This window comes from Neoarthrinium moseri, assembly GCF_022829205.1.
Source record: "Neoarthrinium moseri strain CBS 164.80 chromosome Unknown scaffold64_Wmoseri_CBS_16480, whole genome shotgun sequence".
Lineage (NCBI taxonomy): Eukaryota > Fungi > Ascomycota > Sordariomycetes > Amphisphaeriales > Apiosporaceae > Neoarthrinium > Neoarthrinium moseri.
The window spans coordinates 1-22473 of NW_026055178.1; the positions used below are offsets into that span (position 1 = coordinate 1).

The 22473-nt window shown below is 53.7% G+C and overlaps 11 protein-coding genes across 11 annotated transcripts; 5 read left to right on the forward strand and 6 right to left on the reverse strand.

Moving 5' to 3' along the window:
* Positions 1-291: 291 nt before the first annotated feature.
* JN550_011155 (uncharacterized protein) lies at positions 292-2217 on the reverse strand (the record flags this gene model as incomplete). The annotated part of the gene is made up of 1 exon (XM_049309490.1): positions 292-2217. One exon carries the CDS (start codon positions 2215-2217, stop codon positions 292-294), a length of 1926 nt encoding a protein of 641 aa, XP_049166795.1.
* Positions 2218-3448: 1231 nt separating this feature from the next.
* On the forward strand, positions 3449-5304 carry JN550_011156 (uncharacterized protein; the record flags this gene model as incomplete). The annotated part of the gene is made up of 3 exons (XM_049309491.1): positions 3449-3956; positions 4072-5073; positions 5144-5304. The coding sequence occupies 3 exons, from the start codon at positions 3449-3451 to the stop codon at positions 5302-5304; spliced, it is 1671 nt and encodes a 556-aa protein (XP_049166796.1).
* Positions 5305-5485: 181 nt separating this feature from the next.
* JN550_011157 (uncharacterized protein) lies at positions 5486-7114 on the reverse strand (the record flags this gene model as incomplete). The annotated part of the gene is made up of 1 exon (XM_049309492.1): positions 5486-7114. The coding sequence occupies one exon, from the start codon at positions 7112-7114 to the stop codon at positions 5486-5488; it is 1629 nt and encodes a 542-aa protein (XP_049166797.1).
* A 628-nt stretch (positions 7115-7742) lies between these two features.
* On the reverse strand, positions 7743-8787 carry JN550_011158 (uncharacterized protein; the record flags this gene model as incomplete). The annotated part of the gene is made up of 3 exons (XM_049309493.1): positions 7743-8013; positions 8092-8497; positions 8580-8787. 3 exons carry the CDS (start codon positions 8785-8787, stop codon positions 7743-7745), a joined length of 885 nt encoding a protein of 294 aa, XP_049166798.1.
* A 1051-nt stretch (positions 8788-9838) lies between these two features.
* Positions 9839-10808, forward strand: JN550_011159 (uncharacterized protein; the record flags this gene model as incomplete). Its single annotated transcript, XM_049309494.1, has 2 exons — positions 9839-9983; positions 10045-10808. 2 exons carry the CDS (start codon positions 9839-9841, stop codon positions 10806-10808), a joined length of 909 nt encoding a protein of 302 aa, XP_049166799.1.
* A 291-nt stretch (positions 10809-11099) lies between these two features.
* On the reverse strand, positions 11100-11965 carry JN550_011160 (uncharacterized protein; the record flags this gene model as incomplete). Its single annotated transcript, XM_049309495.1, has 3 exons — positions 11100-11309; positions 11361-11903; positions 11963-11965. 3 exons carry the CDS (start codon positions 11963-11965, stop codon positions 11100-11102), a joined length of 756 nt encoding a protein of 251 aa, XP_049166800.1.
* A 911-nt stretch (positions 11966-12876) lies between these two features.
* JN550_011161 (uncharacterized protein) lies at positions 12877-14585 on the forward strand (the record flags this gene model as incomplete). The annotated part of the gene is made up of 2 exons (XM_049309497.1): positions 12877-13152; positions 13221-14585. The coding sequence occupies 2 exons, from the start codon at positions 12877-12879 to the stop codon at positions 14583-14585; spliced, it is 1641 nt and encodes a 546-aa protein (XP_049166801.1).
* Positions 14586-15175: 590 nt separating this feature from the next.
* On the forward strand, positions 15176-16900 carry JN550_011162 (uncharacterized protein; the record flags this gene model as incomplete). Its single annotated transcript, XM_049309498.1, has 5 exons — positions 15176-15424; positions 15483-15699; positions 15761-16161; positions 16216-16595; positions 16648-16900. 5 exons carry the CDS (start codon positions 15176-15178, stop codon positions 16898-16900), a joined length of 1500 nt encoding a protein of 499 aa, XP_049166802.1.
* A 187-nt stretch (positions 16901-17087) lies between these two features.
* JN550_011163 (uncharacterized protein) lies at positions 17088-18058 on the reverse strand (the record flags this gene model as incomplete). The annotated part of the gene is made up of 4 exons (XM_049309499.1): positions 17088-17396; positions 17464-17607; positions 17667-17904; positions 17955-18058. 4 exons carry the CDS (start codon positions 18056-18058, stop codon positions 17088-17090), a joined length of 795 nt encoding a protein of 264 aa, XP_049166803.1.
* A 331-nt stretch (positions 18059-18389) lies between these two features.
* Positions 18390-19877, reverse strand: JN550_011164 (uncharacterized protein; the record flags this gene model as incomplete). The annotated part of the gene is made up of 1 exon (XM_049309500.1): positions 18390-19877. The coding sequence occupies one exon, from the start codon at positions 19875-19877 to the stop codon at positions 18390-18392; it is 1488 nt and encodes a 495-aa protein (XP_049166804.1).
* Positions 19878-20447: 570 nt separating this feature from the next.
* On the forward strand, positions 20448-22354 carry JN550_011165 (uncharacterized protein; the record flags this gene model as incomplete). Its single annotated transcript, XM_049309501.1, has 2 exons — positions 20448-20658; positions 20733-22354. 2 exons carry the CDS (start codon positions 20448-20450, stop codon positions 22352-22354), a joined length of 1833 nt encoding a protein of 610 aa, XP_049166805.1.
* Positions 22355-22473: the final 119 nt, after the last annotated feature.

Genomic DNA, 22473 nt, shown 5'->3' on the forward strand with positions numbered 1-22473 from the left:
CCTGGGGGGGGGGTGGGGGGGGAGGGGGAAATCACATACACGGACTCGCCAAGAATATACTGAATATGACTCTGGGTAATTGGCTTATCCAAGTGGAGCGGAAGTGAGCCCAGGGTTTTTATCACGTAAAGCCATACACTACGCCGTTGCTGCGACAAGGACAACCTCAAGTACTGGACTGGGAGTGGTGGAATAAATGTGTTGTTTATCGTTAGTCGTACCTGCCGCGAAATGTCCTGTCATATCTATAGAACAGTAGCGTTACCTGGAAGGGAATACCCATCGCTATAATCATATCCGAGGCTGGAAATTGATATAGACCCTCCCTTCCCAAGGCCCCAAAGCCGTTTGCGTCTCGACACCATTCGTCTGAATACCATCTAGTGATGTAATAAGCAGATGCACTTCATGCTCCTGACAACCCAACGCGGCTCGAACGTCCACGCAGCTTTGGGTATCTTTAGACCAGTTCATGATCACCAATGCTTTCCTCTTCACCCCTGCTCTGCCCCGAATGTCGATGCTACTTTCCTTAATGTAGACATACCGGTTCAAGTCTGCATCTTCCCGCGACCGAAATGAGCCATACACGAACAAATCCGCGAAATGCTTCCTTAGTTTCAATATGTGCCTCCAGAACTCCAACGCGCTTCCTGGATCTCCTGTCTGCCTTGCGACATTGATATCCTTGTACCTGTCGTGGACTCGCATCCAGGTCTCGTCAGCATCACTGAATCCAGCATGCTTGGAATTACCGTCCCACTGGAACGGGATCCGCGAGTGGTCGCGCGCCAAGATTCTGAGTCCGTCCATAGTCTGGTCCCTCAACTCGGTGCTGCCGCTCTGTAAGGCATCTTCATAGAAGCTACGGCTCTCTACGTCTTTGTAATCTTCAATGCCCCACGTCTCGGGCATGTTGACCATGCCGATCTCCTGGCCCTGATACAGGAACAGCGTACCCGTCAACGTGGCCTGCCACAGGGCAAGAACGCGTGAGCTTCGGGCCCACAGCCCGGGGCTGCTGGCGTCACCGAACCGCGAAACGGCACGCCCGTTATCGTGGTTCTCGCAGAATACCGTCGTCCAGCCGTCGGTGCCCTCGATGAAGGTCTGGAACCGGGCCACGTGCTCCTTCAGTGTTGGCAATGTGTACGGTCGGTATATGTATTTGGGACCGAAGCCGCCGCCGGTGCCAAGGCGGATCATGCTGAACTCAAAGACCATGTCGAGCTCGCGGCGGGCGGCGCTGACATAGGGGAGCACATCGGTCGGCCCGGCCATGTTGGACAGCTCGCCGACACTGACGGCACCGTAGGGGGCGAGGGCCTGGGCTGTCATCTCGCGGATAAACTCGTGTATTCGCGGGCCGTTGCACCACATTTCTGGCGCGGGCTGGGACTCCCATCGAGGGTCCGTCACGGGTACATCGACATACTCGGTCCGCTTGCTATACTTGTTGACTGTGTCGATGCGAAAGCCGTCGACGCCGCGGTCAAGCCAGAACCGCATCGTGTCTTCGTAGATGGCCTCACGACACTCTTTGTTTTCCCAATTCAGATCGGGCTGATCGGGCGCATAGAGGTGGAGATAGTACTCCTGGGTAGCCTCGTCCCAAGTCCAGGTCGGACAGGCGAAGTAACCGCGCCAATTAGTAGGGGGGATGCGCTCGCCTTTTTCGTTGTATCGAGGAGGCTTCCAGATGTACCAATTACGCTTGGAGTTTGTCCGGCTAGACCGTGATTCTCGGAACCAGATGTGCTCAATACTGGTATGGTTAACCACAAGGTCAAGTATAAGTTTCATCCCACGCTTGTGGCATTCCGAAGTCAAAGTATCTACATCTTCGACGGTTCCGTATGGTGCGTATATACTTTGATAGTCTCGAACATCATATCCCATATCTTGTTGGGGGCTGTCGAAAACCGGCGACAGCCACACGCAGTCTACTCCAAGGTCGGCTAAGTAGTTGAGCTTGGATATGAGACCAGGAATGTCTCCCCAACCATCGCCATTGCTATCTTTGAAGGAGGCAGGGTATACTTGATAAAATACACCGGCCTTCCACCATGGCTCTTTGCCCAGCAGTTGCTGGCCGTCGTGTGAGGCCTGGTGGTGTAAGCCATGGAATGTCTTGTGTCTATGATCCTTGGCATAGAGGTTGGCGTAGTAGACTCTGTTGGCATTTTCTACTAGGGTTTCCGCGCCATGTGAGTGCATTTTGAGGACTGTAGAATATAGAAGAGGATACGGCGAAGGGTTGAGGATCGAAGGAACGAAGAAAACAGTTGTTTTCCGATTACTTGCGAGACACCTCCCCAAATAGAACACAGTACGCTAGTTACTCATGACTCGTGACACAAGCCGCACGTCAGTAGCACTCACCGACCAAGCTCATCATTCGTCGTAGCTGGCAGCTCGTACTGTTCCCTCTCTACTTCTGCTCACCGGTTGTACCATAGGAACAAACAAGCCGACGGCCAAGGAATCCTCAACCGAAACTCGGCAGCTCCATCAACTGCCCCCCGTCGGCGACCCGCTTACCCGCAGTGTGCACTCCATATGCTGCTAGGTTGACAACCCGCCCTATAGTAGATGAAGTCTTTCTGGATGAGTCTTCATCCAAGATCCCAGCGCATTGTTGAGTCGTGGGAACCTTAGAACTCGATCTATAGAAACGGATATCGGTACGGGTTCCTCCATTGGGAAGCGGCTGGGAACGATCCTCTCGATGGAGTGCACGAGAGCAGGATTTTCCCCCAGTAGGCCCGATCTTATGTTGCATCTGGCTTCTGCAGGGATAACGGGAAGACTGTTGCTACTACTTTGTAGGTTTGTTGAGATGATGAATATGGATGTTTTAAGTGGTTGCGGAGGAATTTCGTATGCATGTGTGCAGTAGCGCGGGCTTCGAACTGGGCAGCCAACCGGGTAGTTACCTATATCGCCTAAGTAAAGGCCTCCGGTGCAGGGTCTAGTTCGAGTTCACGTGTTAGTGCCAACCCCGACAGCTTGGCGCAACTCCGACAAGAGCGCCATTCTCCGACAAAATTCAACAAGTCCGCTTCAACTCCGCTAGTTTGCGAAGGGAGAGAGTATAAGCCAACGGTCAAATTGGCACTCCGATACCCCTGCTGTTCTCGGCCAGGCTCTCCAGCTTTGGAAGTTATCTGTGGGCCAACTCCAGGTCACAAAGCCCCCCGCATCGCATCAGACCATCCGGCCCCAGGAAATTACCCCAGAAAACCCGAGGTGAAGCGAGCTGTTAGCTGTGATTCGTCCTAGGCGGTTTAATACTCGGCGAACCTTCACTAAAGCCGAGACTAGAGACGTGATGAGACAGCGGCGACTATTTATCAATTACGCCCATCCGCGTTTGGCGAAGTGAGCTGGCCTGGTATCGTTCACAAATCTGATATCCTGAGGCTGAAGCGATCCGCAATACACCGAGATGGCGGGATCAGAAACCAACGATGAAGCCCCAACGACAGCACAGGTCGAGATGGGAGAGGCTGCAGCGTCAGCTGACGGCAAGGTGATTCTCGCAATCGAAGCCAAAAGCGCTGCCGACAATGAACACCAGATGACGTTGTGGACGGCACTGAAACTGTACCCCAAGGCAATTGGTTGGTCGGTATTGCTGTCATCTACCCTCATCATGGAAGGATACGACTTGGCCCTACTCAGTTCACTCTACAACTCGCCCGTATTTAACCAAAAGTTTGGGACTCAGGATCCCAAGACGGGCAAGTGGGCCGTGTCGGCAGCGTGGCAATCAGGACTATCAAATGGTGCCCGGGCCGGAGAGATCCTTGGTTTGATACTTGCTGGGTGGACGGCAGATCGGTTTGGGTATAAGAATACTATCATCGGCAGTTTGGTCCTGATGATTCTGTTCATCTTCGTGCTCTTCTTTGCGCCAGATGCGAAGACATTGGTGATTGGAGAGATTCTGTGCGGTATGTATTAATTACTACTGTCTCCAAGTATTTGGCCGTCTCGTATACTCTGTAAACTTCTCGTTTGGGTTTGCAATGAACAGACGAGCATTGAAAAAACTAATAGCCGATGTAGGAATCCCCTGGGGCGCGTTCCAGTCTGTAACACCGGCGTATGCCTCCGAGGTGGTACCGCTCGTGCTACGACCGTATCTCACGACCTTTATAAATATGTGCTGGGTCATTGGGCAGTTCTTTGCCGCGGCTGTCAACAAGGGATCCATAGGCCGAACCGACGAATGGGCCTACAGAATTCCTTTCGGAGTGCAGTGGGTTTGGCCGCTGCCAATCCTCGCCGGCGTCGTATTCGCCCCCGAAAGCCCCTGGTGGCATGTCCGACACAACAACCGCGAGGGAGCGAGGAACAGCCTCTTGAGGCTGACCAGTCCTCAAGATCAAAGCTTCAATGTCGACGAGACGATCGCTATGATCGAGCATACGAACAATATGGAAAAGCAATTGAAAGCTGGGACATCGTTTCGGGATTGCTTCAAAGGTATCGACCTAAGAAGAACCGAGATTGTGGTAGGAATCTGGCTTGTGCAGACACTTGGCGGACAGAATATCATGGGGTACTTTTCCTATTTCCTCACCCAGGCTGGTATGGAAGCGAGCAATTCGTTCTCGCTATCCATGGCGCAATATGCGCTCGGTATTATCGGCACCGCCGGGTCTTGGTTCCTGATGGCACGAGCTGGGCGTCGAACGATCCATTTCTCCGGTCTTTGTGTGCAATTCTTACTGCTCGTCATCGTAGGATCACTGGCCTTTGCGGGGACCAAAGCTTCCGTGTGGGCAATAGGGGCCTTGCTAATCATATTCACCTTTGTTTATGACTTCACCGTCGGACCCGTCACCTATTCCTTAATATCAGAATTGTCAAGCACGCGACTCAAGGCTAAGACGATCGTGCTAGCCAGGGCCGGCTACAACGCGAGCAATATCTTCGTCAATGTCATGACAAACTATCAGCTAAGCTCCACGGCTTGGAACTGGGGAGCAAAGGCAGCGTACTTCTGGGCCGGTACCTGTCTCTTCAGTGCCGTTTGGGTGTTTTTTCGTCTGCCAGAACCAAAAGGTGGGTGTTTCTATCTCGTATACTTCCCCCTTGCCAGTTGTACAGGCAACCTAACGCGGCGCCCGTGTAGGCCGAACGTACGCGGAATTAGACGCCCTCTTCGAACGTCGGATTCCAGCTCGCCAGTTCGCTAGAACCAAGATCGATCCGTATTCGACATCAATCGACGAGCCGGAGCGGTCATCGACGGATAAGAGACCCGATGAACGAGTGCAGGAGTCGTCGGTGTGATACTTGGTGGGTTTTGATAAATCCGTATATCATCCTCAAAACCTGGCTGTGCGGTCCACTTGGCTGCGTCATAATGCTTGCCATAGTAACATTGTGATGTCTTATGTCATGCCCGGCTACCTCACCATGCTGAGCTAGTCCTGATCGTGGTACTAGACGTCCGGCGGACCTTGTTCCGACCTCAATGTCCCACAAGCCCAGGCAGTACAGCCATCAAATGCTTGATCATCAGTTTCTCGTATACCATTTTGCCTCCTGGTAGCTCAGTGATCAGACTTCGTAGATACCTCACGTCCTCTTCTGCCGACCGTCGCTCGAAGCCCAAAGGCACTCTCGCCAGCACATTGACCACCACGCACGCGATGTCGAACAGCTTTTCGGTAAGCCCTGCCCCGTGCACAGTCATGGCTTCAAGCTCCAAATCCCGGGTGCTCAATGCTAGATCTTTGGCTACCTCTAATGGGTAGTGATATGTATGACTTGATTTCGCGATCGCCGTTTCCGACAGATGGCCTAGTCGGAGCCGAACCTGCCACAGGATGATGCGCAGCCATAACTGCGTTACGCGTAGGTTGGCCTTCTGGGTCTGATGTAATGCGGATGGGGATGCTTGATTCAGCGCAGCATTGATGTCACCTTCAATCTCGTCAAGAGACCCCTGTGAAGGTGGGCATGAGATGGATTCCGAATTGATAACCGCAATGAAGGACGTGTCCAGCGGGCGGAAGAGAGCGGCCAGGCAGCAGAATCCAGCCAGGGACTGCCCGTCTGGCGTGGTTGTCGACAGCGATGGGATCGTGGGGCTGGCAGATGTAATTTGGAGGGTTATTGGCCGGCGATAGCGTATTGCATGCCCTCTTTCGGATGCGACTAGGACCCAGAATAGTCTCTCGGCTAGGATCTTCGTAGTATCGGGCCACTCTTCCGGCTTGAAGAGCAGATATGACGTCGTAGTCTCGCGAAGGAAGAAGAACGCTTGGCTGTGGTGTAGCAATGCCGCGTGACAGGCGTAGATGAAGAAAGTGAGCAGCACGTTCTCGTAGCTGGGATTCGAGCGGCGTGCCAGATGGCGATGTGCAGCGAGCGCTTCCTCCAGGAGAACCCAGCCGTAGGCAGAATTCGTCTCGGCGGTCACCAGATCGGCAAATTGCCGTGCTTCGGGGTCTTCGACCTGCAAAAGCACCATGGCACATATGCCTACGAGAACGCAGTATGCTTCAGCGCCGGCCTCGGTGGATTCAGCCACTCGTTTCCGCAGGGCGGTGACATACTCCGGAGACACAACCGGTATCGTGGGGTTGAGACGCAGGTAGAAGCGCTCTACACAGTAGTCCACAACCCTTCCGGGCAGCAGGTCAGCCTGCCTCTGGAACGACTCCCGGGAGAAGTTGGTGTGGGCAGAGCCGGCCAGGCCCAGCGTCGAGAGCGTAGGCGAGGCGACCAAGGCCGAGGTGGTGCTGAGCTCGTAGGTGACGGTGCCAGTCCCATAGCGCGGCTGCGGCGCTTGCAGGCTCGTAGGGGGACCTCCTCCTCCTCCACCGGCGAGGCACTGCTCAGCCAGGCCTGTCTTGATGCAGCGCTGGCAAGGTCGCGATTCGCTACAGCCTTTTTGCAGCCGCCTGCACCTCGCGCAGGCACGTGAGACTTGGGCCCGTTTTACTCGCCTGGCCGCCGTTCCCGACGTCCCCGAGGCATCGTCTGCCGACGCCCGCCTAGCCCCTGAGGTGTCGTTCCTGTTACCAGCATTGTCGTTATGGGTTGTGGTAGGTGAGGTGGACGGCGGCGATGGCCGGTCGACCTGAGTGCCCATGATGAGGCAGCCTATTCGGTCAACATGGTTCGAGAATTCGAGCGGGCAAGGCAAGTCACTTGACCAGGCGGGCGCAATAAGTATTTCACACAGTAGGTGCCGAAATGGGATTCTAATCTCCGCAGGCTGGTTGGCTATTGCATGACTATATATGCGCTATTGCATAGGGGCCAGCGTGAGAAGTGCATGCGCCATTGCGGGGTTGGGTACATGTCCATGGATGTAGCTGGCCGCGAGACGATGCCCAGGCGACGTGTACGTCTCAGCTGGTCAGCTAAACCCCTGCGCCGCGGGACGGAAGAACCAAAAATAAAATAAAAATAAAAAAGCATGTGCGAGTGACTGGAAACAGAGGGGGATCTCTATCGATCTAGAAAGCCAGAGCCGTGTCTCATATACATACACACTGATACAAGGTATTGTACATATTAACGTCCAGGGGTCGTTTGCCTGCTGGGGGAGCCTGCTGTTTCCCGTTCCCCGTTCCCCGTTTCCCGTTTCCCGTTCCACCCCCCACATTACGCGCACGTGAAGCAGAAGGGGCCCGCGGGTTGCATCGATTGAGTCGAGATGCGTCTTATGGTTTCTTATGCCAGCCCTGGGGTACTAGGGGGCGGGGGCGGCCTTATTACACGCCCGAAGCAGGTCCCGTCGAGGCCGGCTTCTGCTCCGAATTGCCTGCCGGAACTTGGTGGGCTGGAGTGGTAGACGTCACGTCGTTCTTAGCATCAACCGCTGCGGCCGTGGGAGCGTCGATGGGCTGGCCAGCCTCGGCTGGCGCTGCTTTTGTGGCTGCCGCCCCGGCCTCTGCTTCGCCTTCAGGCCGTGCCTCCTCCTCATCATCTGCGAGCTCATCTCCGTAGACCTCTGGGTGCAGCCGGAAACAATCCTGCATATGTCTAAGGCAAGTCGTGTCAGTCAATTTGGCCAATGTGAAGGAAGGGGGGCGGGATAGTGGGCTCGGGTCCATGACGTACTGGAACTTATCGATGCAGTCCATACCCTTGGGCTCCTCCTTAGAGTACACAAAACAGCTGAATGCGGCCTTGAACTCTTCACCACAGGGGCCGTCGGCCATGCCGCCCAGGCACGGGCAGTCCCAGTTGATCTCTCCGGTCTCAGGGTTGAAAGCGCCCTGCTGATCGGCCTCTGCCTCGAGAGCCTCGGGTCCTCCTGCCATGGGTGCGCCAGCCTCCGCCTCTGGGGCCGGGGGTTCGGCAGTAGCATCTCCGTCGGCGGGAGCCGGGACGGCAACCTCTTCCTTGGGCAGCGCTGCGGCCTTTGCTGACCTCTCCTCGGCCTCCCGGCGCTTCTGGGCCACCACTGCTTCTACTGTTGGCAGGTCGTCATCGGAGAACTGCGGCGGCGGCGCTACGTGTTGAGCTGTAGCAATGAGTCCATGTCAGTTGTTGCGGCGTGGGTAAACTGGGGGGAGGGGGGAGGGGGTCTTGTGATGGGCGCATACGCAGCGGCTCCTCTGTGAAGGTTGGGCTGGTGCTATACCAGTATACAGCCCCGAGGGCAAGCCCCCATCGTACTGCCGAGCTCTTCCAGCTCCTCTTCTTGTCTGCCGGCGACGTCGATGCGAACCGTCGCGGCGCAACACTCCTGGGCGCACTCTGTCTGATGGCGTTGGCGGCCCGCGGCGTCGACCGCAGCGCTGATCGATACATGTTGACGTCGGTCTGTCTGTTCTGAACGAGTGACGAAACGGAGAGAAAGAGAACCAGCGAAAGCGGCCGGCAGCGTAGCACAAGTCACGGTGAGGCCCCCGGGCGCTGCGAATTGGACTGTGCGATGAATGAACGGGCTTGGTAAGCATCTGGGGGCATTGTCTCCAAAGCTCCGCCAAATTTTTTAGTTGGTGACGCGCATCGCATTCCGGCTTTCCGCGATCTTCCAGGGAGCTCGGGCCCACTGGACCTCCACTACCATATGGTGCGTACAGGGACTTGCCTCAGCCTGTACTGTCCCTAGAAAGGTTCCAATTGCCCATGCACCTCGGAAACGCAGACTGACATATCCATGGGCGGGCAACCCCTGTCTGCCACGAGATCAACTCAAATGTTTCTTCATGCAGCCCTGCTTTGACACTGGCTGCCCAGGTAACCAGCTGTCGCGTGTATTTTGTATACCTACAATACCTTGGGCAGTTTATCATGTGGTGGTTTGAGCGCATGAAACGGCACAATGAGCCCGGCCAACTGTAGCCACAGCCACCTGGGCAGTTCCTAGGTACCTAGGTATATTGTTCCATAGCAAATACCACGAGAAGCGTAATTTCCGTCAGACTTTCTCTACTTCCGCTGCCATACGCCGACCAATGCCTTCTCCAAGCTTAGCCGTCTGGTCTCTCGAGATTAATCCAAGAGGCATTGGGAGGTAGACAGGAATGATTGCCCTGTGTGTTGCCAGTGACACTGGGCTGGTTCCGGCATCTACTGTTCTCTGAATTGTCGGCGCCGCTATCGTCGCCCCCCACTCCCGGACTTCCGCAAATGCATCCATCTGTCCAGCTTCGGCTCAGCCCTAAACTCAGCTCCTCCTCATGCACATGCACATTACGGCTCGTGCGTCAGGGTCAGCATTACGGACGAATATTTGCTGGTGGTAGATAGCTCAAGAGGTTGAGAGTATAGAGCCCTTGTATTACCTGAAGGAAGGACTTGCGCCTGGTCCGATAACGTCACCAAACATTTGAAATCCCTTCCCAAACTATACCCGATGTCACCAGTTCCAGATGGTCCGACCATAGAATGGCATCCCGCTTTATTGCTTGAACCCGAGCCTCGAGATGCGAGGTTTGCGCTTCTTATCCTCAACCAGCCCCTGAACGATCTCCAGACTCTGGCGAGGTTATGGCAAAACTGTACGTAGCCGACCGCCTACCTCTGGGATCCATTTCAGTCCTCGCAACTGACGTGCCTCAGCAACATTCCACATCGCGGCCGACGGCGGCGCCAATCGTCTGTATGACTCGAACCGGCGGCTCGCAGCCAGCAAAGGCCACGATCTGCGCGACCGACTGGCGCAAGTTGACTCACCCTCCCCTCAGGCAGGCCTGGACGTCATAATAGGGGACCTGGACTCGCTCTTGCCAGAAACGCAAGAGTATTTCGAGTCGGCCAACCCTTCCCTCCAGGTAATTCACGAGGCGGACCAGTATAGCACAGACTTCGCCAAAGCCGTGCGACACACTCGGTCTGTCACGGCCAAGGCTGGCTTTGGCCCGGCCGACATCGTATGCATGGGTGGGCTGGGTGGACGGGTGGATCAGGGGTTGAGCCAGCTCCATCACCTGTACCTGTTCCAGACCTCGCCGACCTACTCGGAAGGAAGGCTATATCTCGTGAGCGGGGAGAGCTTGTCGTTCCTTCTAAAGGCAGGCAGGCACAGGATCCATGTCCGCGAGCCCTCTGAGCCTGGGCCGCTGGCAGATGGCGTGCAGAGTGAGGCCCAGGGGAGGTGGGCCGAGGAGGTGTTTGGCAAGCATGCGGGCATCATTCCGGTCAAGGAGCCTAGCGTCATCACGCTGAAGGGTTTCGAGTGGGATGTGGAGGACTGGCCGACCGAGTTTGGGGGGCAGCTCAGCACGAGCAACCATGTACTGCCGGAAAGTGAAGTGGTGGAGGTTTGGACAAGCACCGACGTTTTGTTCACGATTGCTCTGAAGGGGCGAGGGGGCGAGGATTAGGACGACAGGAGATGCAGAGTCAGGCCGTTTTCTTTTGGGGGCGCGGATACACCAGCATGCTGGTGTAGGACACGGTTATCGTTATAGAAGGACAGGTTCGTCCGGCTCAACGCTTATCTGATACCACGAGAAGGCTGGGCAACGCGGTCTTGATCAAATGGACTATGCCTGGGACAATAGATTGCGTACCAAATCGAAACGCCACACTCCACGCTATGCAATGCAAAATGCTAACCCGCCCCTCAAAAGCAGTCCACCGGGCCGAGTGCCGTCTGAGGCTGCTTCATCTGTTCACCTCAGGTAGTGCAGGCACAGCCAACAGAAACCAACGAAGACGATCACGCCACCCCAGAAGATCCATTTGTCCTGCTTGGCCCTTCGCTCGATCATACGAATCGTGTCGCCACTGATGCCGAGGGTGTTGCCCACACTATACAGCTTCTTCTGTGTATTCTTCAGCATCTCCCTCTGCTCTCCCAGATCTCCCAGTACAGCTTGGCCCTAAAACATGATCAGCAGTGGGCCACGGGTTGATGCCAGGGGGAGACCTACCCTGGCGATATAGTCATCCAGCGCCTGGTTTGTACTGTTGAAAAAGTTGCGCTCGCGGAAGGCGTGCGACTCGCGGGTGTAGTCGTTGCTCCCCATGGACAGCTGCCCGCCAATGGTGCCGCCGCTGCCATATCTGTTGGCTGGCACTTCTCCGCTGGTGGTCTCGGCGGCGCCCACGTTCGCATAGGGGTTCTCTGGCGTGCTGGTACCCTGGTACGGCCTCCGGCCGAGCAGGTCGGATCTGTTCTGTTGGTACTGTGACTCGGCGCCGTCGGCCTTGAGAGCGTTGAATTGTTCCCTGTACTCGGCGAGCTCGCTACGGAAGTTCTTGAGCCGCTCGTAAGCCTTCTCCTGCTTGGCGATGACCAGCTCCTGCTTGGCCAGCTGGTTGTACTCGTCGAGCGTGCGCGAGAAGGCCGTGAGCGAGGCCGAGAGCCCGCCCAGAGCGGCAGGCGACGTTGGGTTGGCGCCGGATGTCAGCAGGCCCAGTTCCTTTCGGATTTGGGACGACTGCTTCAGTGCCGTGTTGAATTGGACGTGCGCCTGGGGACAAGTCAGCCGGGGGGTTCTGGTCGTCGTGCATCGGCGTGGAGAGCAGTTACCATTTTGGCGGCGCAAGAGTTGGTATCGCAGAAGCTGGATGCCGTCAAAGAGCCCCAAGTGTTTCCCAACGTGTTATGTGCCGGATAGCTCGAGGCAAGTGTGGTCGTGGCCCGGCTGTCTCGTTGTGTTCGGTATCCTCTCTTGCTGGCAATCTGGCTCCATGTCCGACCTGGGCCGGATGCTCAAGTCTCAGCGGCGGATCCCTGCCAGTTTCTAGCTACAGCTGGTCGGGGTCGGATTGGATACAGTGAGTCCGGTCGGGTGCCCAGCTTCCAAGTTTGGACGGAGAATTCTTTCTCCCCTCCAGGCTTCTCCAGGGCCTAGTGGCTAACTGTGGGGAGTTCTCCAGTGGCTGCCAAGCTGCTGGAGGGCGCACAGCATCTCCAAGCCATCTGTCGAACCATTCAATACTATGTAACCGACAAGACTCGCCACAGTTGACAGGGTGTCCAGAACTTCATCGTTGCGGATAATTCTTGTCGCGACACAGCTGTCACATCATCGGTTGTCCGTGACACCGCACATATACTGTCTGCCGTCCATGTGCGTATGTAGGTAGTGAATCAGCGGTGCGTTCCAGTAGTTCGTTCGCAGATAGCCGGTTTCGGTTCCGAGCTCGCTTAGGCGCCAATCCCTGTACAATTTCTTGGGGACCCAAGTTACTAACTTACCCCCAGGTAACGTGCCTGTTAGTTGTGTTATAAGTGCCGTCCCCACACCCGTGACATGGGATTATGCTTCCCGTCGCTTCCACCATGAGTTTGCCGACTCGCATATCAGCACTTTTCATGCTGCCATAAAGGGATGGTGCCTCCCGACAGATCATGGCAACTCCTAGCTAGGCGTACGCTGTATGCCTAAGTAGCCAGCCTCGCGGGACCCGACAGTAGCTCTCCATGTCAAAGGTCATCAAATGGCGCCAGCATCTTACCATGACGACTCCAAGGAGGCCGGCGCTGAGGCTCTTCCTGCCGCCTCAGACCCTCCCAGTGAGGCGCCCGTTCTTGACAGCCGGCCGGACTACTCCATCTTCACAACGTGGGAGAAGACGAGTATTGTCCTCGGCGCCGCCGCCGGGGCCTTCCTTTCGCCCCTCACCGGTCAGATATACTTGCCTGCCCTCAACCTTCTTGCTCAAGATCTCAAGATCACAGACGCGCAGGCCAACTTGACCGTGACAACGTACATGGTATGTGACACGCCATTCACGCGCATGCCACTCTGTCGCTATGACAAACCACCACTAACATGCTTCAGATATTCCAAGGCATCACACCCATGTTCATCGGCTCTTTCGCCGATGGCGCCGGCCGACGACCTGCCTATCTACTGTGTTTTGTTGTCTATATTGCGGCCAACATCGGTTGTGCTCTGTCCCCCAACTACGTTGCCCTCCTTATCTTGCGCATGCTCCAGTCCGCCGGCTCAAGCACCACCGTAGCCTTGTGTCAGGCTGTCGTTTCCGACATCATCACTTCGGCTGAGCGCGGACAGTACGTCGGCTATGTCACAGTCCCTGTTCTTCTTGCCCCAGCTGTAGGGCCCGTACTCGGTGGTGCCATCGCTCACTACTTGGGCTGGCGTTGGATCTTTTGGTTCCTCACTATCCTTGCTGGCGCCATCACAATTCTCTACGCCATGTTCATGCCGGAAACTTGCAGAAGGATCGTGGATGACGGCAGCGTGCGACCTCACCCCATCTACCGTACCCTCTGGCAGCTCTGGAAGGACGCGCTACAGAAAAGAAAGGCAAGGCGTAGCGAAGATGCGTCAGCATTACAGCGGACCGCCTCCCGTGCGTCTGTGAGGCAGAGCCTGCGGTTGAAAAGGCCAAATCCGCTGCGAAGTCTGACGATCCTGTTCGAAGTTGAGATGTCTATTCTTCTGTTCTATAGCGCCATTCCTTTCGCATCCTTCTATGCCATCGCCACGGCTATGCCGTCGCAGCTTGGCGAAAACTACGGTTTAGATGACTTGAAAGTCGGATTAATGTACTTACCTCTGGGCGGCGGGTCCATGTTTGCCGCTATCGCCATGGGCAGAGTTATCAACTGGAACTACCGGAGACATTGCAAAAAGCTTGGCGTGCCTTTCGAGCGGTCCAAACAACAAGACCTCTCCGAATTCCCTATCGAGAAGGCGAGGTTGGAGGTTGGCATTCCGCTTCTCTCGCTCTCGACTGTGGTGCTCTTTGCTTGGGGGTGGGCCCTGCAGTATCATGCTCACCTCGCCGTCTTGTGTGTCTTGCTCTTCATCATGGGGGTGGGTATCATTGGGTACAGCAACACCACTGGTGCACTCATAGTCGATGTCAACCCAAGCAATGCGGGTGCCGCAACAGCGAGTAACAACCTCACGAGATGTCTGATTGGGGCAGCAGCTACGGCTGTCATCAATCCCATGATCAAAGGCATCGGTGCTGGGTGGGCGTTTTTTATCCTCGGTGCCCTCCAACTCGTCGGTGCGCCCGTTCTGTTACTAGTCATGAGAAACGGCATTCAATGGCGAAAAGCAAAAGAGGCAAGAAGACGACAAAAGAAGGAGAGAAAAGCTTCGCGGGTTGCAAATGCAGAGACCAGTCAAGGCCAGCAGGCTGATTATCCTCCAGATGGTAAGGAGTAATTGGTTGGTGATGAAAGACAACGATTCAGCATCAGTGATACAGGAGGGAACGGTCGCCATTTGTCGATGCAGAGATATCCGGTGCTTTTGCCATCTAGATCGCACAATACCCAAATAGAGTACTATAAATGATTTTACAGATGCATGAGACTGCTCTGAAACTACCAGATGTTACATTACTCGCACATGCTCAATGACCTAATAATTATCGTCTCCGGCTTCGCAGGCCTGTGATAGGCAGACTGACCCAGTATCCACTAATCCAAAGCCGTATAGTCCATATGCATGTCACGTATGTACAGATGATGCCAAGAAATGACCACGGACTCAAGGGTAGTCATTGGGCATCTATTATGATGACCAATGACATCCACCGAAAAGTCTGCAGAATGTAACACACTCTGCAGATATATTATGCCGCACCGTGAGGGGGCCTCCGTGCACTTTCAAAGGCGCCACTTAAGTAAGCAGCCCTTCAAGAAAGGCTATCAAGTTCTCCATGGAGAGCTCTCATGATAGTTTACAAATTTCTCGCTGTGGATTTGCCAAGTTTTACGTGACCGCAGAGCCAGCAAGCGATCAACTGAAAAATGCGACGCTTCATTCTCAATCTCCTGGGGGCACTGACTCCATTGGTAATCGGTGCTTCAGGGTCGTGCACCGAGGAGACAGCCAGAGCCTTTGCGACTGAGTTACAATCGTCCCTATCTGAGAACGCACGTATTATCTTCCCAGAATCCGTTGACTTCTCAAATGCAACCGTCCGGTGGTCAACCTACGGGCAGCCGACGTTTGCTGTGGTCGTAGAGGTGGCCACCGAGGACGATGTTAGCGAGACTGTAAGTAAATGGCACTGCCGCGGAAGCGCATTGGACCAAAGCTGAGTAATCATCATAGGTGAAATTTGCAAATGCTTATGCGTTGCCGTTTCTAGCTACTTCAGGGCACCATGGCGCGATCAAGACTTTGGCCGGAGTGAATTGCGGGGTTAACATATATCTGAGGAAACTTAACAAGGTAGAAGTCCAAGCAGATGGTCAGACGGCAATAATCCAAGGCGGTATTTATACCAGAGAAGTAACTGATGCCTTATGGGAAGTTGGCAAGTGGACAGGTAATGGCACACGACTCCTAGTGGCGTCCAACTGTACCCTCTCATATCTAACGCCAAACAGTTACTGGTGTCTGCGAATGCACCTCGCTCATGGGCCCAGCCCTCGGTGGCGGACACGGTTGGAATCAAGGCCGCTACGGACTCGGGCTCGACCAGTTTGTCGAAGTCAATCTTGTTCTGGGAGACGGCTCCTCGATTACGGTCTCGGATGATTCTAATCCGGAGCTTTTCTGGGCTCTGCGTGGCGCTGGCCACAACTTTGGCATCATAACTTCCGTCCGATACCGTATCTACGACGTGCCCAAGGACAACACTTGGACTGTCGCTACGTACAAGTATACACAAGACAAGCTTGAGTCAGTTTTCGGGTTGCTCAACGAGTTTACAGCCGGTGGCGAGCAGCCTATAGAGCTCCGTTACTGGGCTGACTTTCTCCGTGACGCCAGCGTAGATCCCGCTAATGTGAGACCCCCAAGGGATCACCCTTACAATGCATAACATGAGCTAACAGCCCAGGCGTCGATACTTCTGTTTTTAGTATACGAAGGCACCGAAGACCAGGCTTCTCCCTACACCTCACAGCTCGTTGCACTCGGTCCAGCCACAGTCTCGTCTCAGCCAACAGATTACCCCGGGATAGCTCAACTAACATTAAACGGCAAGAACCAGGGGTCGTGCACATATTCCGATACACACAGGCTGCGTTTTCCTATTGGTATCAGGTCTTTCAACCTAACAGCTCAACGTAAAGCATTCAATCTGTTCAACAATGTAACACAAACGTATCCTGGCTTGAATGGGTCTGTTTTCCTCAATGAGGGATATTCGGTCAAAGCTGTCCAGCAAATACCACCTGACAGTACTGCTTATCCGGAAAGATTTAACAACCTACTCTTGTAAGTAATATTCAAGCAAACCTTAGGGTGACTCGAGAGTAACAAAATGTAGGTCAGCTAATTTCAGAAACGCGCCGGACCCTTTCTTGGATCAAGTCGCCACTGAGGCTGGACTTGCTATCAGGGCCATCCTTCTAGAGGGCACTGGGTCTTCAGAAATGAACACTTACGTAAATTACGTGGTAGGAGAGGAAACCCTTGAGGATTGGTACGGACACGAAGAATGGAGGATTGCAAAGCTGCGGGCTTTGAAGTCGAAGTACGACCCGGATCACAAGTTCAGTTTCTATGCACCAATTCAGTGACGATATTGACAACACCACATACACCGCGGTACTTGATCCAGTAAATGCGATACCGTTCTTGTCTCAATTCATAGAACACCCTAAAAGTGCTGACGTAACGGCAACTACACCACGTGTCGGTAGTCGCCAACCATGAAACTACCGTTCCCTAAATACAAACCCATCACAGCTGGTACAATAAACTCATCTACAGCATCCCGGCATTCTTGGCCCATTTATCTGTATCCTTTTGCACTGATTTTGTTCCTTTCTTTTCTACTAACCTGTAGAATGCTGCTCTCTTCGGGTTTGAGACCTTCAGGTCAGTAAAAGGATATGGTGCTGGCACGTTCAGCCCTCTTTGGAATGATGGTCGTTGTGATAGCGCATCAAGCCACGCTTTAGCGGCAGGAAACTCTTCAATGTCCACGCCACACCACTTCGCAGAGAGCGCCCAGATGTATATAGATATGTCGGCAATGGTAAGGCGTGATCCGGCCACAAATGGACTTGATGACTGTGATAGAGAATCCCAGTAAGAATCACATATTCGTTGAAGTCACGGGTCCATCACTCTGACTTACTAAATGGACATCCAGAACATGGTACAGCCGGCGACATTCCGCTGTGTAGCGCTTCAAGCCATAAGGGACGCTTTCAGTTGCGTATCGCAGGAAGTGGCACGCTTGACCCATCATGGGCCCTTGCCCAGATATCTGCCATGATAACTAACCATGGAGAGAGATTCAGACTGGTGTTTGCTTTTCACGATGTCTGACCTACTTACCCAAGCAATCATTTGCCAGTACTCCTCACTTCCCGTAGGATACGACACATGATGTTCCTGGTCAAACTCTGACGCAATGTACATCAAGCATGCTGCGCTCTCCCAAAGCGATACTGAAGACCCGTCGTCTTTGACATGGACGATTGCTGGAAGGCGACCATTCGGATTGATCTTGGTAAACCAGGGGCTCTTTTGCTCTCCATTGCTATGATCCACGATAATGTAGTGATACCGAATGCTATAAATGCGTGAGATTTTCTCCCACTCGTGAAGGAAACAAATGCTCACCCGATTTCCTCGCATAGGATGGTTAACTTGTACGGATTTACTGCAATGGCTCCGTAAATATTCAGCCCATATTTCGGTCGCTTTTCAATTGGGACCTCGTCCATTTTGCGCTATAATAATATAAATACGGTCTCTGTCGCAAATAGACTGCCCTTTTCTCTCGACAAATTCAAATCGTGGATGTAGTCAGAGTGAAGATCTTGCGTGAAAATAAGTGACACTTCGAGATGGGCAGAGGATCGCCGGCTCTAATATATGCGTCTCCGTGACGGCGGTACAAACCTGCCTCGGCTGCTGATTGGAGCCCCGCATTCCACCCTTAATGCTGATTCCGTGTACGTATATACAAGTCTCGACCATGATCGACATTGTAAGTGTGCTGAGGGGTATTCGCTGAAAGCGATCGTGTCTGCATAAGACATAACGAGCGGGCCATCACCCTTTCGTCTCAATATTCAAGGCTTCTGGATCCACCACACTTCTGCGTCGGCTCCATTCATCTTCAGCCTTGGTGCCGTCCCTCCACTGATAATAGAGCATAATTGCCATGACAATTGCAGTCAATGGCACGGAAACGGCAAAGTAGACCCACCACCGGCTGCTGGCTGCGAAGACTGCTTCTCCTCCGTCATCGGCGGGTGAAGTCGAGAAGAAACCCATCCCGAAGACACTGCTGACTAAAGACCCGGGCAAGAAGATCATGGACAGAATCTGAATGATTCGCAACGAACGGTTGTCTTGATTGGACGCCTGTGCGATTTGTATGTTGAGCTCCGAGTCCCGTTGATTGATCATTGCGAAGCATTCGTCAACCCCAATCTTGCTGCGCTCCAAGTACAGCTTAGTATAGACGCCAATCAGCTTCACTTCCTTGACAAGGTTCTCAAAGATGTCTTCCATGTCGCACTGAATACCCTTCGCATCGTTCTCAATGCTGCTTTGGCCTTTTAGAGTGTCCCCGAACCAGGCGGTCTGGGTTTTCAGGTGCTCGATACTCCCAGCCAAGATATCATAGTCAGTCGAGATTTGATGGATCTGCCGGGCAAGTGCCAAGAATGCCCTTGATCTTGCTGTATAATCATCGGGAGTGCGAAGCTCAGAGGCACGGTTCTCCCATTGATATAACGGATTGGAGAAATAGGCTAAGAAGTCATGGGTGTGCATTACGATCTTCTCTGTGAAAAAGGCATGTACAGCCATTGGGTGTTCCAGGAGCTTGAGCCCAGACTCTCCCGAAAAGGTAGAGAAAAAAGCTTGTTTGGTCGCCCGAGGGCATCGCCAGATCATGTAGGTCGCTGTTCCAACCGCTGTTCTTTCATCGCTGTCTATATGATGCTGATACTCTGACCACATGCAAAACCTTTGCCAGTATGAGTACTGTCTTGTAAATTCTAGCGTTTGGTTGGCGCTTTGAAACTGAGAACTCAAAGCGCTCCCATCACTTCTGAGCACGGCAGTATACCACAGTTGGTGGCGGAACTGCTGGCGACCGAGACGATATATTGCTCTCCCCGGCATATGCTGCCGGCTAAGGTTGTCTGCAAAGCGGGAGCTGACTTTGAAGTTGTCGAAAATATCTTGAAGCAAAGGCTCGGTCACAGGAAGGAGATCGGGCTTCTCAGGGATCGCGTCCAAGAACAGGAGTCTCATTCGGGCGGGTTGCTCCTCAGACTTCAACCAAGATCGTATGCCGGCATCATCTAGATCCTGCGTAACAAGACCACCATATTGCGGAAATACTTCGAAGACGTCGGCCTTCGAGAACAGTGAGAACTGATTGGTACCACCACCACATTCATTTGCAAATGTCTTCTCAACTGTGTCTTGATACAGTAGTTCGCATAGATCTCTCGGTACGCTTGTAGTCAAGCGTGACTGAGATGTCCATGATGGACCCTTCTCGCTGGAGCGCCTGGAGGTCATAATGCGTACAGTCAACTAGATGAGGCACTTGAGAGAACATATTACCGCGTCTTTCCGGCGTAGCACATAATGATCAAGTATTGACCGCCCAGAGATTTGGTCATCAGTGCCAGCCACCAGCAGGGGATCGCTGGTGGATACTTGAGTCTTTCCCGCTAACCGAGAGCCCATCTAGTTGCAGCCACTGGCGCCGCTAATTCCTATCAGATGCTCAGCTGAATAGAGCTTGGCAAGCCAGAGGCCTAACCTACCTTCAGGTAATCACGTATTCTGAGAACCCTTTCAACCGAACACAACTTGTTTAGAAAAAATTATCAGCATGAAATAGCGTCATAGTAAGGACCCGAGATTCCAACTACACACCGTACATTCATAGGTACCTAGGCAGTTAGCGACATTCTGTTAATCCTAATGGTGGGGGTTGTGAGGCTTTCGATGATCCCGCTGTAAGCGATTAGCTATATTAGGTGTAAGTGGCGTCACCGGGCGTTGGGATCAGCCACTAACCTCTTCACAATTGAACGCCAGGGTTGTGAGGGATTCCTCGTCTTCACAACGACACAACAAGCAATGAGCAAGCGTAGAAGATTGGCGCTCGAAGCGCCGCCACCTACCATCATTGTGGATGTGGGTGAGAAGCCATATCTACTCGACCAGGTGCAAGCCGTAGTAAACCCTTTGGACGGGGAGGATAGGTTCATCCCTACGACGTGCCTTGATGCTTCCCAAGGCGTCGCTGGCTTCGACCTCGACGACGTATGGTCGGACAAATTTTTGAAAGGTAAAGACATCCGAGACATCCACTGGCGAGCCTGTAGTGGCCATTCGGGACTGTGGCTGATTGACACCTGAAAGCAATTCTCGTCAAAGACAGCCACGGGACGCCGCCGAACATAGGCCAGGATATTGTCTGTGAGATACCTCAGAATATCACGTTGTCAGCCGGGCCCTATATGCTCCAGTCATCTACTGGTCGCGTCTTCAGCGTTCTCAGACTTTTCGAGGATACCAACAATACCTTTGTCGGTGGCACAGTCCCAGATGGTCCGTCCAGGTTCAGGTGGCTTCAAGCATCTAGTCACATACCGGTGCCCTCAAAGCTGTATGACAGCGAGCCGTCGGAGGAACAACCACTGACTGGACTGCGCTTTGGCGTAAAAGATGCCATTGACATTGCCGGTTTGGAAACCGGAAACGGGAGCAAGTGCTACCGCGAATCCTTCCCACCCCGAGACTCGACAGCCCCATGCATCGGGGCACTAATCGCCGCGGGGGCGGTTATGGTTGGCAAATTGAGATGTTGCCAGTGGTGTGATGGCCAAGACCCTTTGCAGCGCCTGGAGGAGGTCACGCCGACGAATCCAAGAGGTGACAGCTTCCAAAAACCATCAGCGTCCAGCTCTGGCTCGGCGGCAAGCTGCGCCAGCTATTCCTGGTTGGACTTTACGATTGGCACTGATACGGGGGGATCCGTTCGGCATCCTGCGGGAGTCAACGGCCTCTATGGCATTCGCCCATCTCTAGATGCAATGAAGAGTGCCGGCCTCGTCTGCACTTCATTGATGGACACACCAGGAGTATTCGCTCGCTCAGCAAAAGTTGCAGAATCTGTGGCCAAGGTCATGATGGGTATGCCGGCCGGCGCAGTCGCCAGACCGCCGAAGAGGCCACGATATAAGCTTCTCTATGCTGTTGAGCAGGACTCGACGGAACCAAGCGAAACACCAAAGTTCTTTTCGCGGGGCTTTCAGGGTCCAGAAGCTGGTACACCTGCTGGAAAGTTGATGGAAGATTTTGTCAAGGGTTTGGAGAACTTTCTCGAGGCGAAACGTGAGGAAGTCTGCATTTTCGATCTCTGGAAGGAAACTCACCCGGAAACTGAGCCCGAAGATTTGCTGCAAGCGACCGGCTCCATCTACAAGAACATTGTCTATGGGCAACTGTCCCGTGATGTCGTCCAACCGTTTGCTCAGCAGTACCAACAGCGCCATGGCCGCCCACCATTCATCGAAGAGATCACGCAGGCACGATTAGACTACGGAGCAAGTGTATCAGACAGTGATTTGGAACAGTCTATCGAGACCCTGCATGCATTTGCAGGTTGGGTAAATAAAGTACTCCTCCCAGCGCCAGGGGTCGAGTCCGAGGAGATACCGCTGTTAGTCTATCCGCAAAGCTGGGGGAGGCCGCAGTATAGGGACGAGCTGGGGAGATTGGAGAGCAAAGAGGTCTTCTGGAATGGGTTTTCTGTGTATTCCCTTAGCTACTCCTCTGGGTGTCCGGATTATACTATCCCCGTTGGTGAGGTCAGCTTCACGTCGAAGTTTACAAAGCGAGAAGAACACCTCCCTGTGGCACTCTCATTGCTCGCACCGCGGAACATGGATACCGACCTCCTGGAACTGCTGACGAACCTGGAGGAAAGAGGACTCTTGAAACCTGTATCTTGCGGTTCCCGATTATATGAAGATTCATGAGGCAGACTTAGTACTTGAAGAATGTTAACATGGAATAAAATGCAACAGTCAATTGCATCGAAACACAATGCAATTTGCAGACAGTACGCGATTCCCGGAGGTGCAGACAATGACAAGCG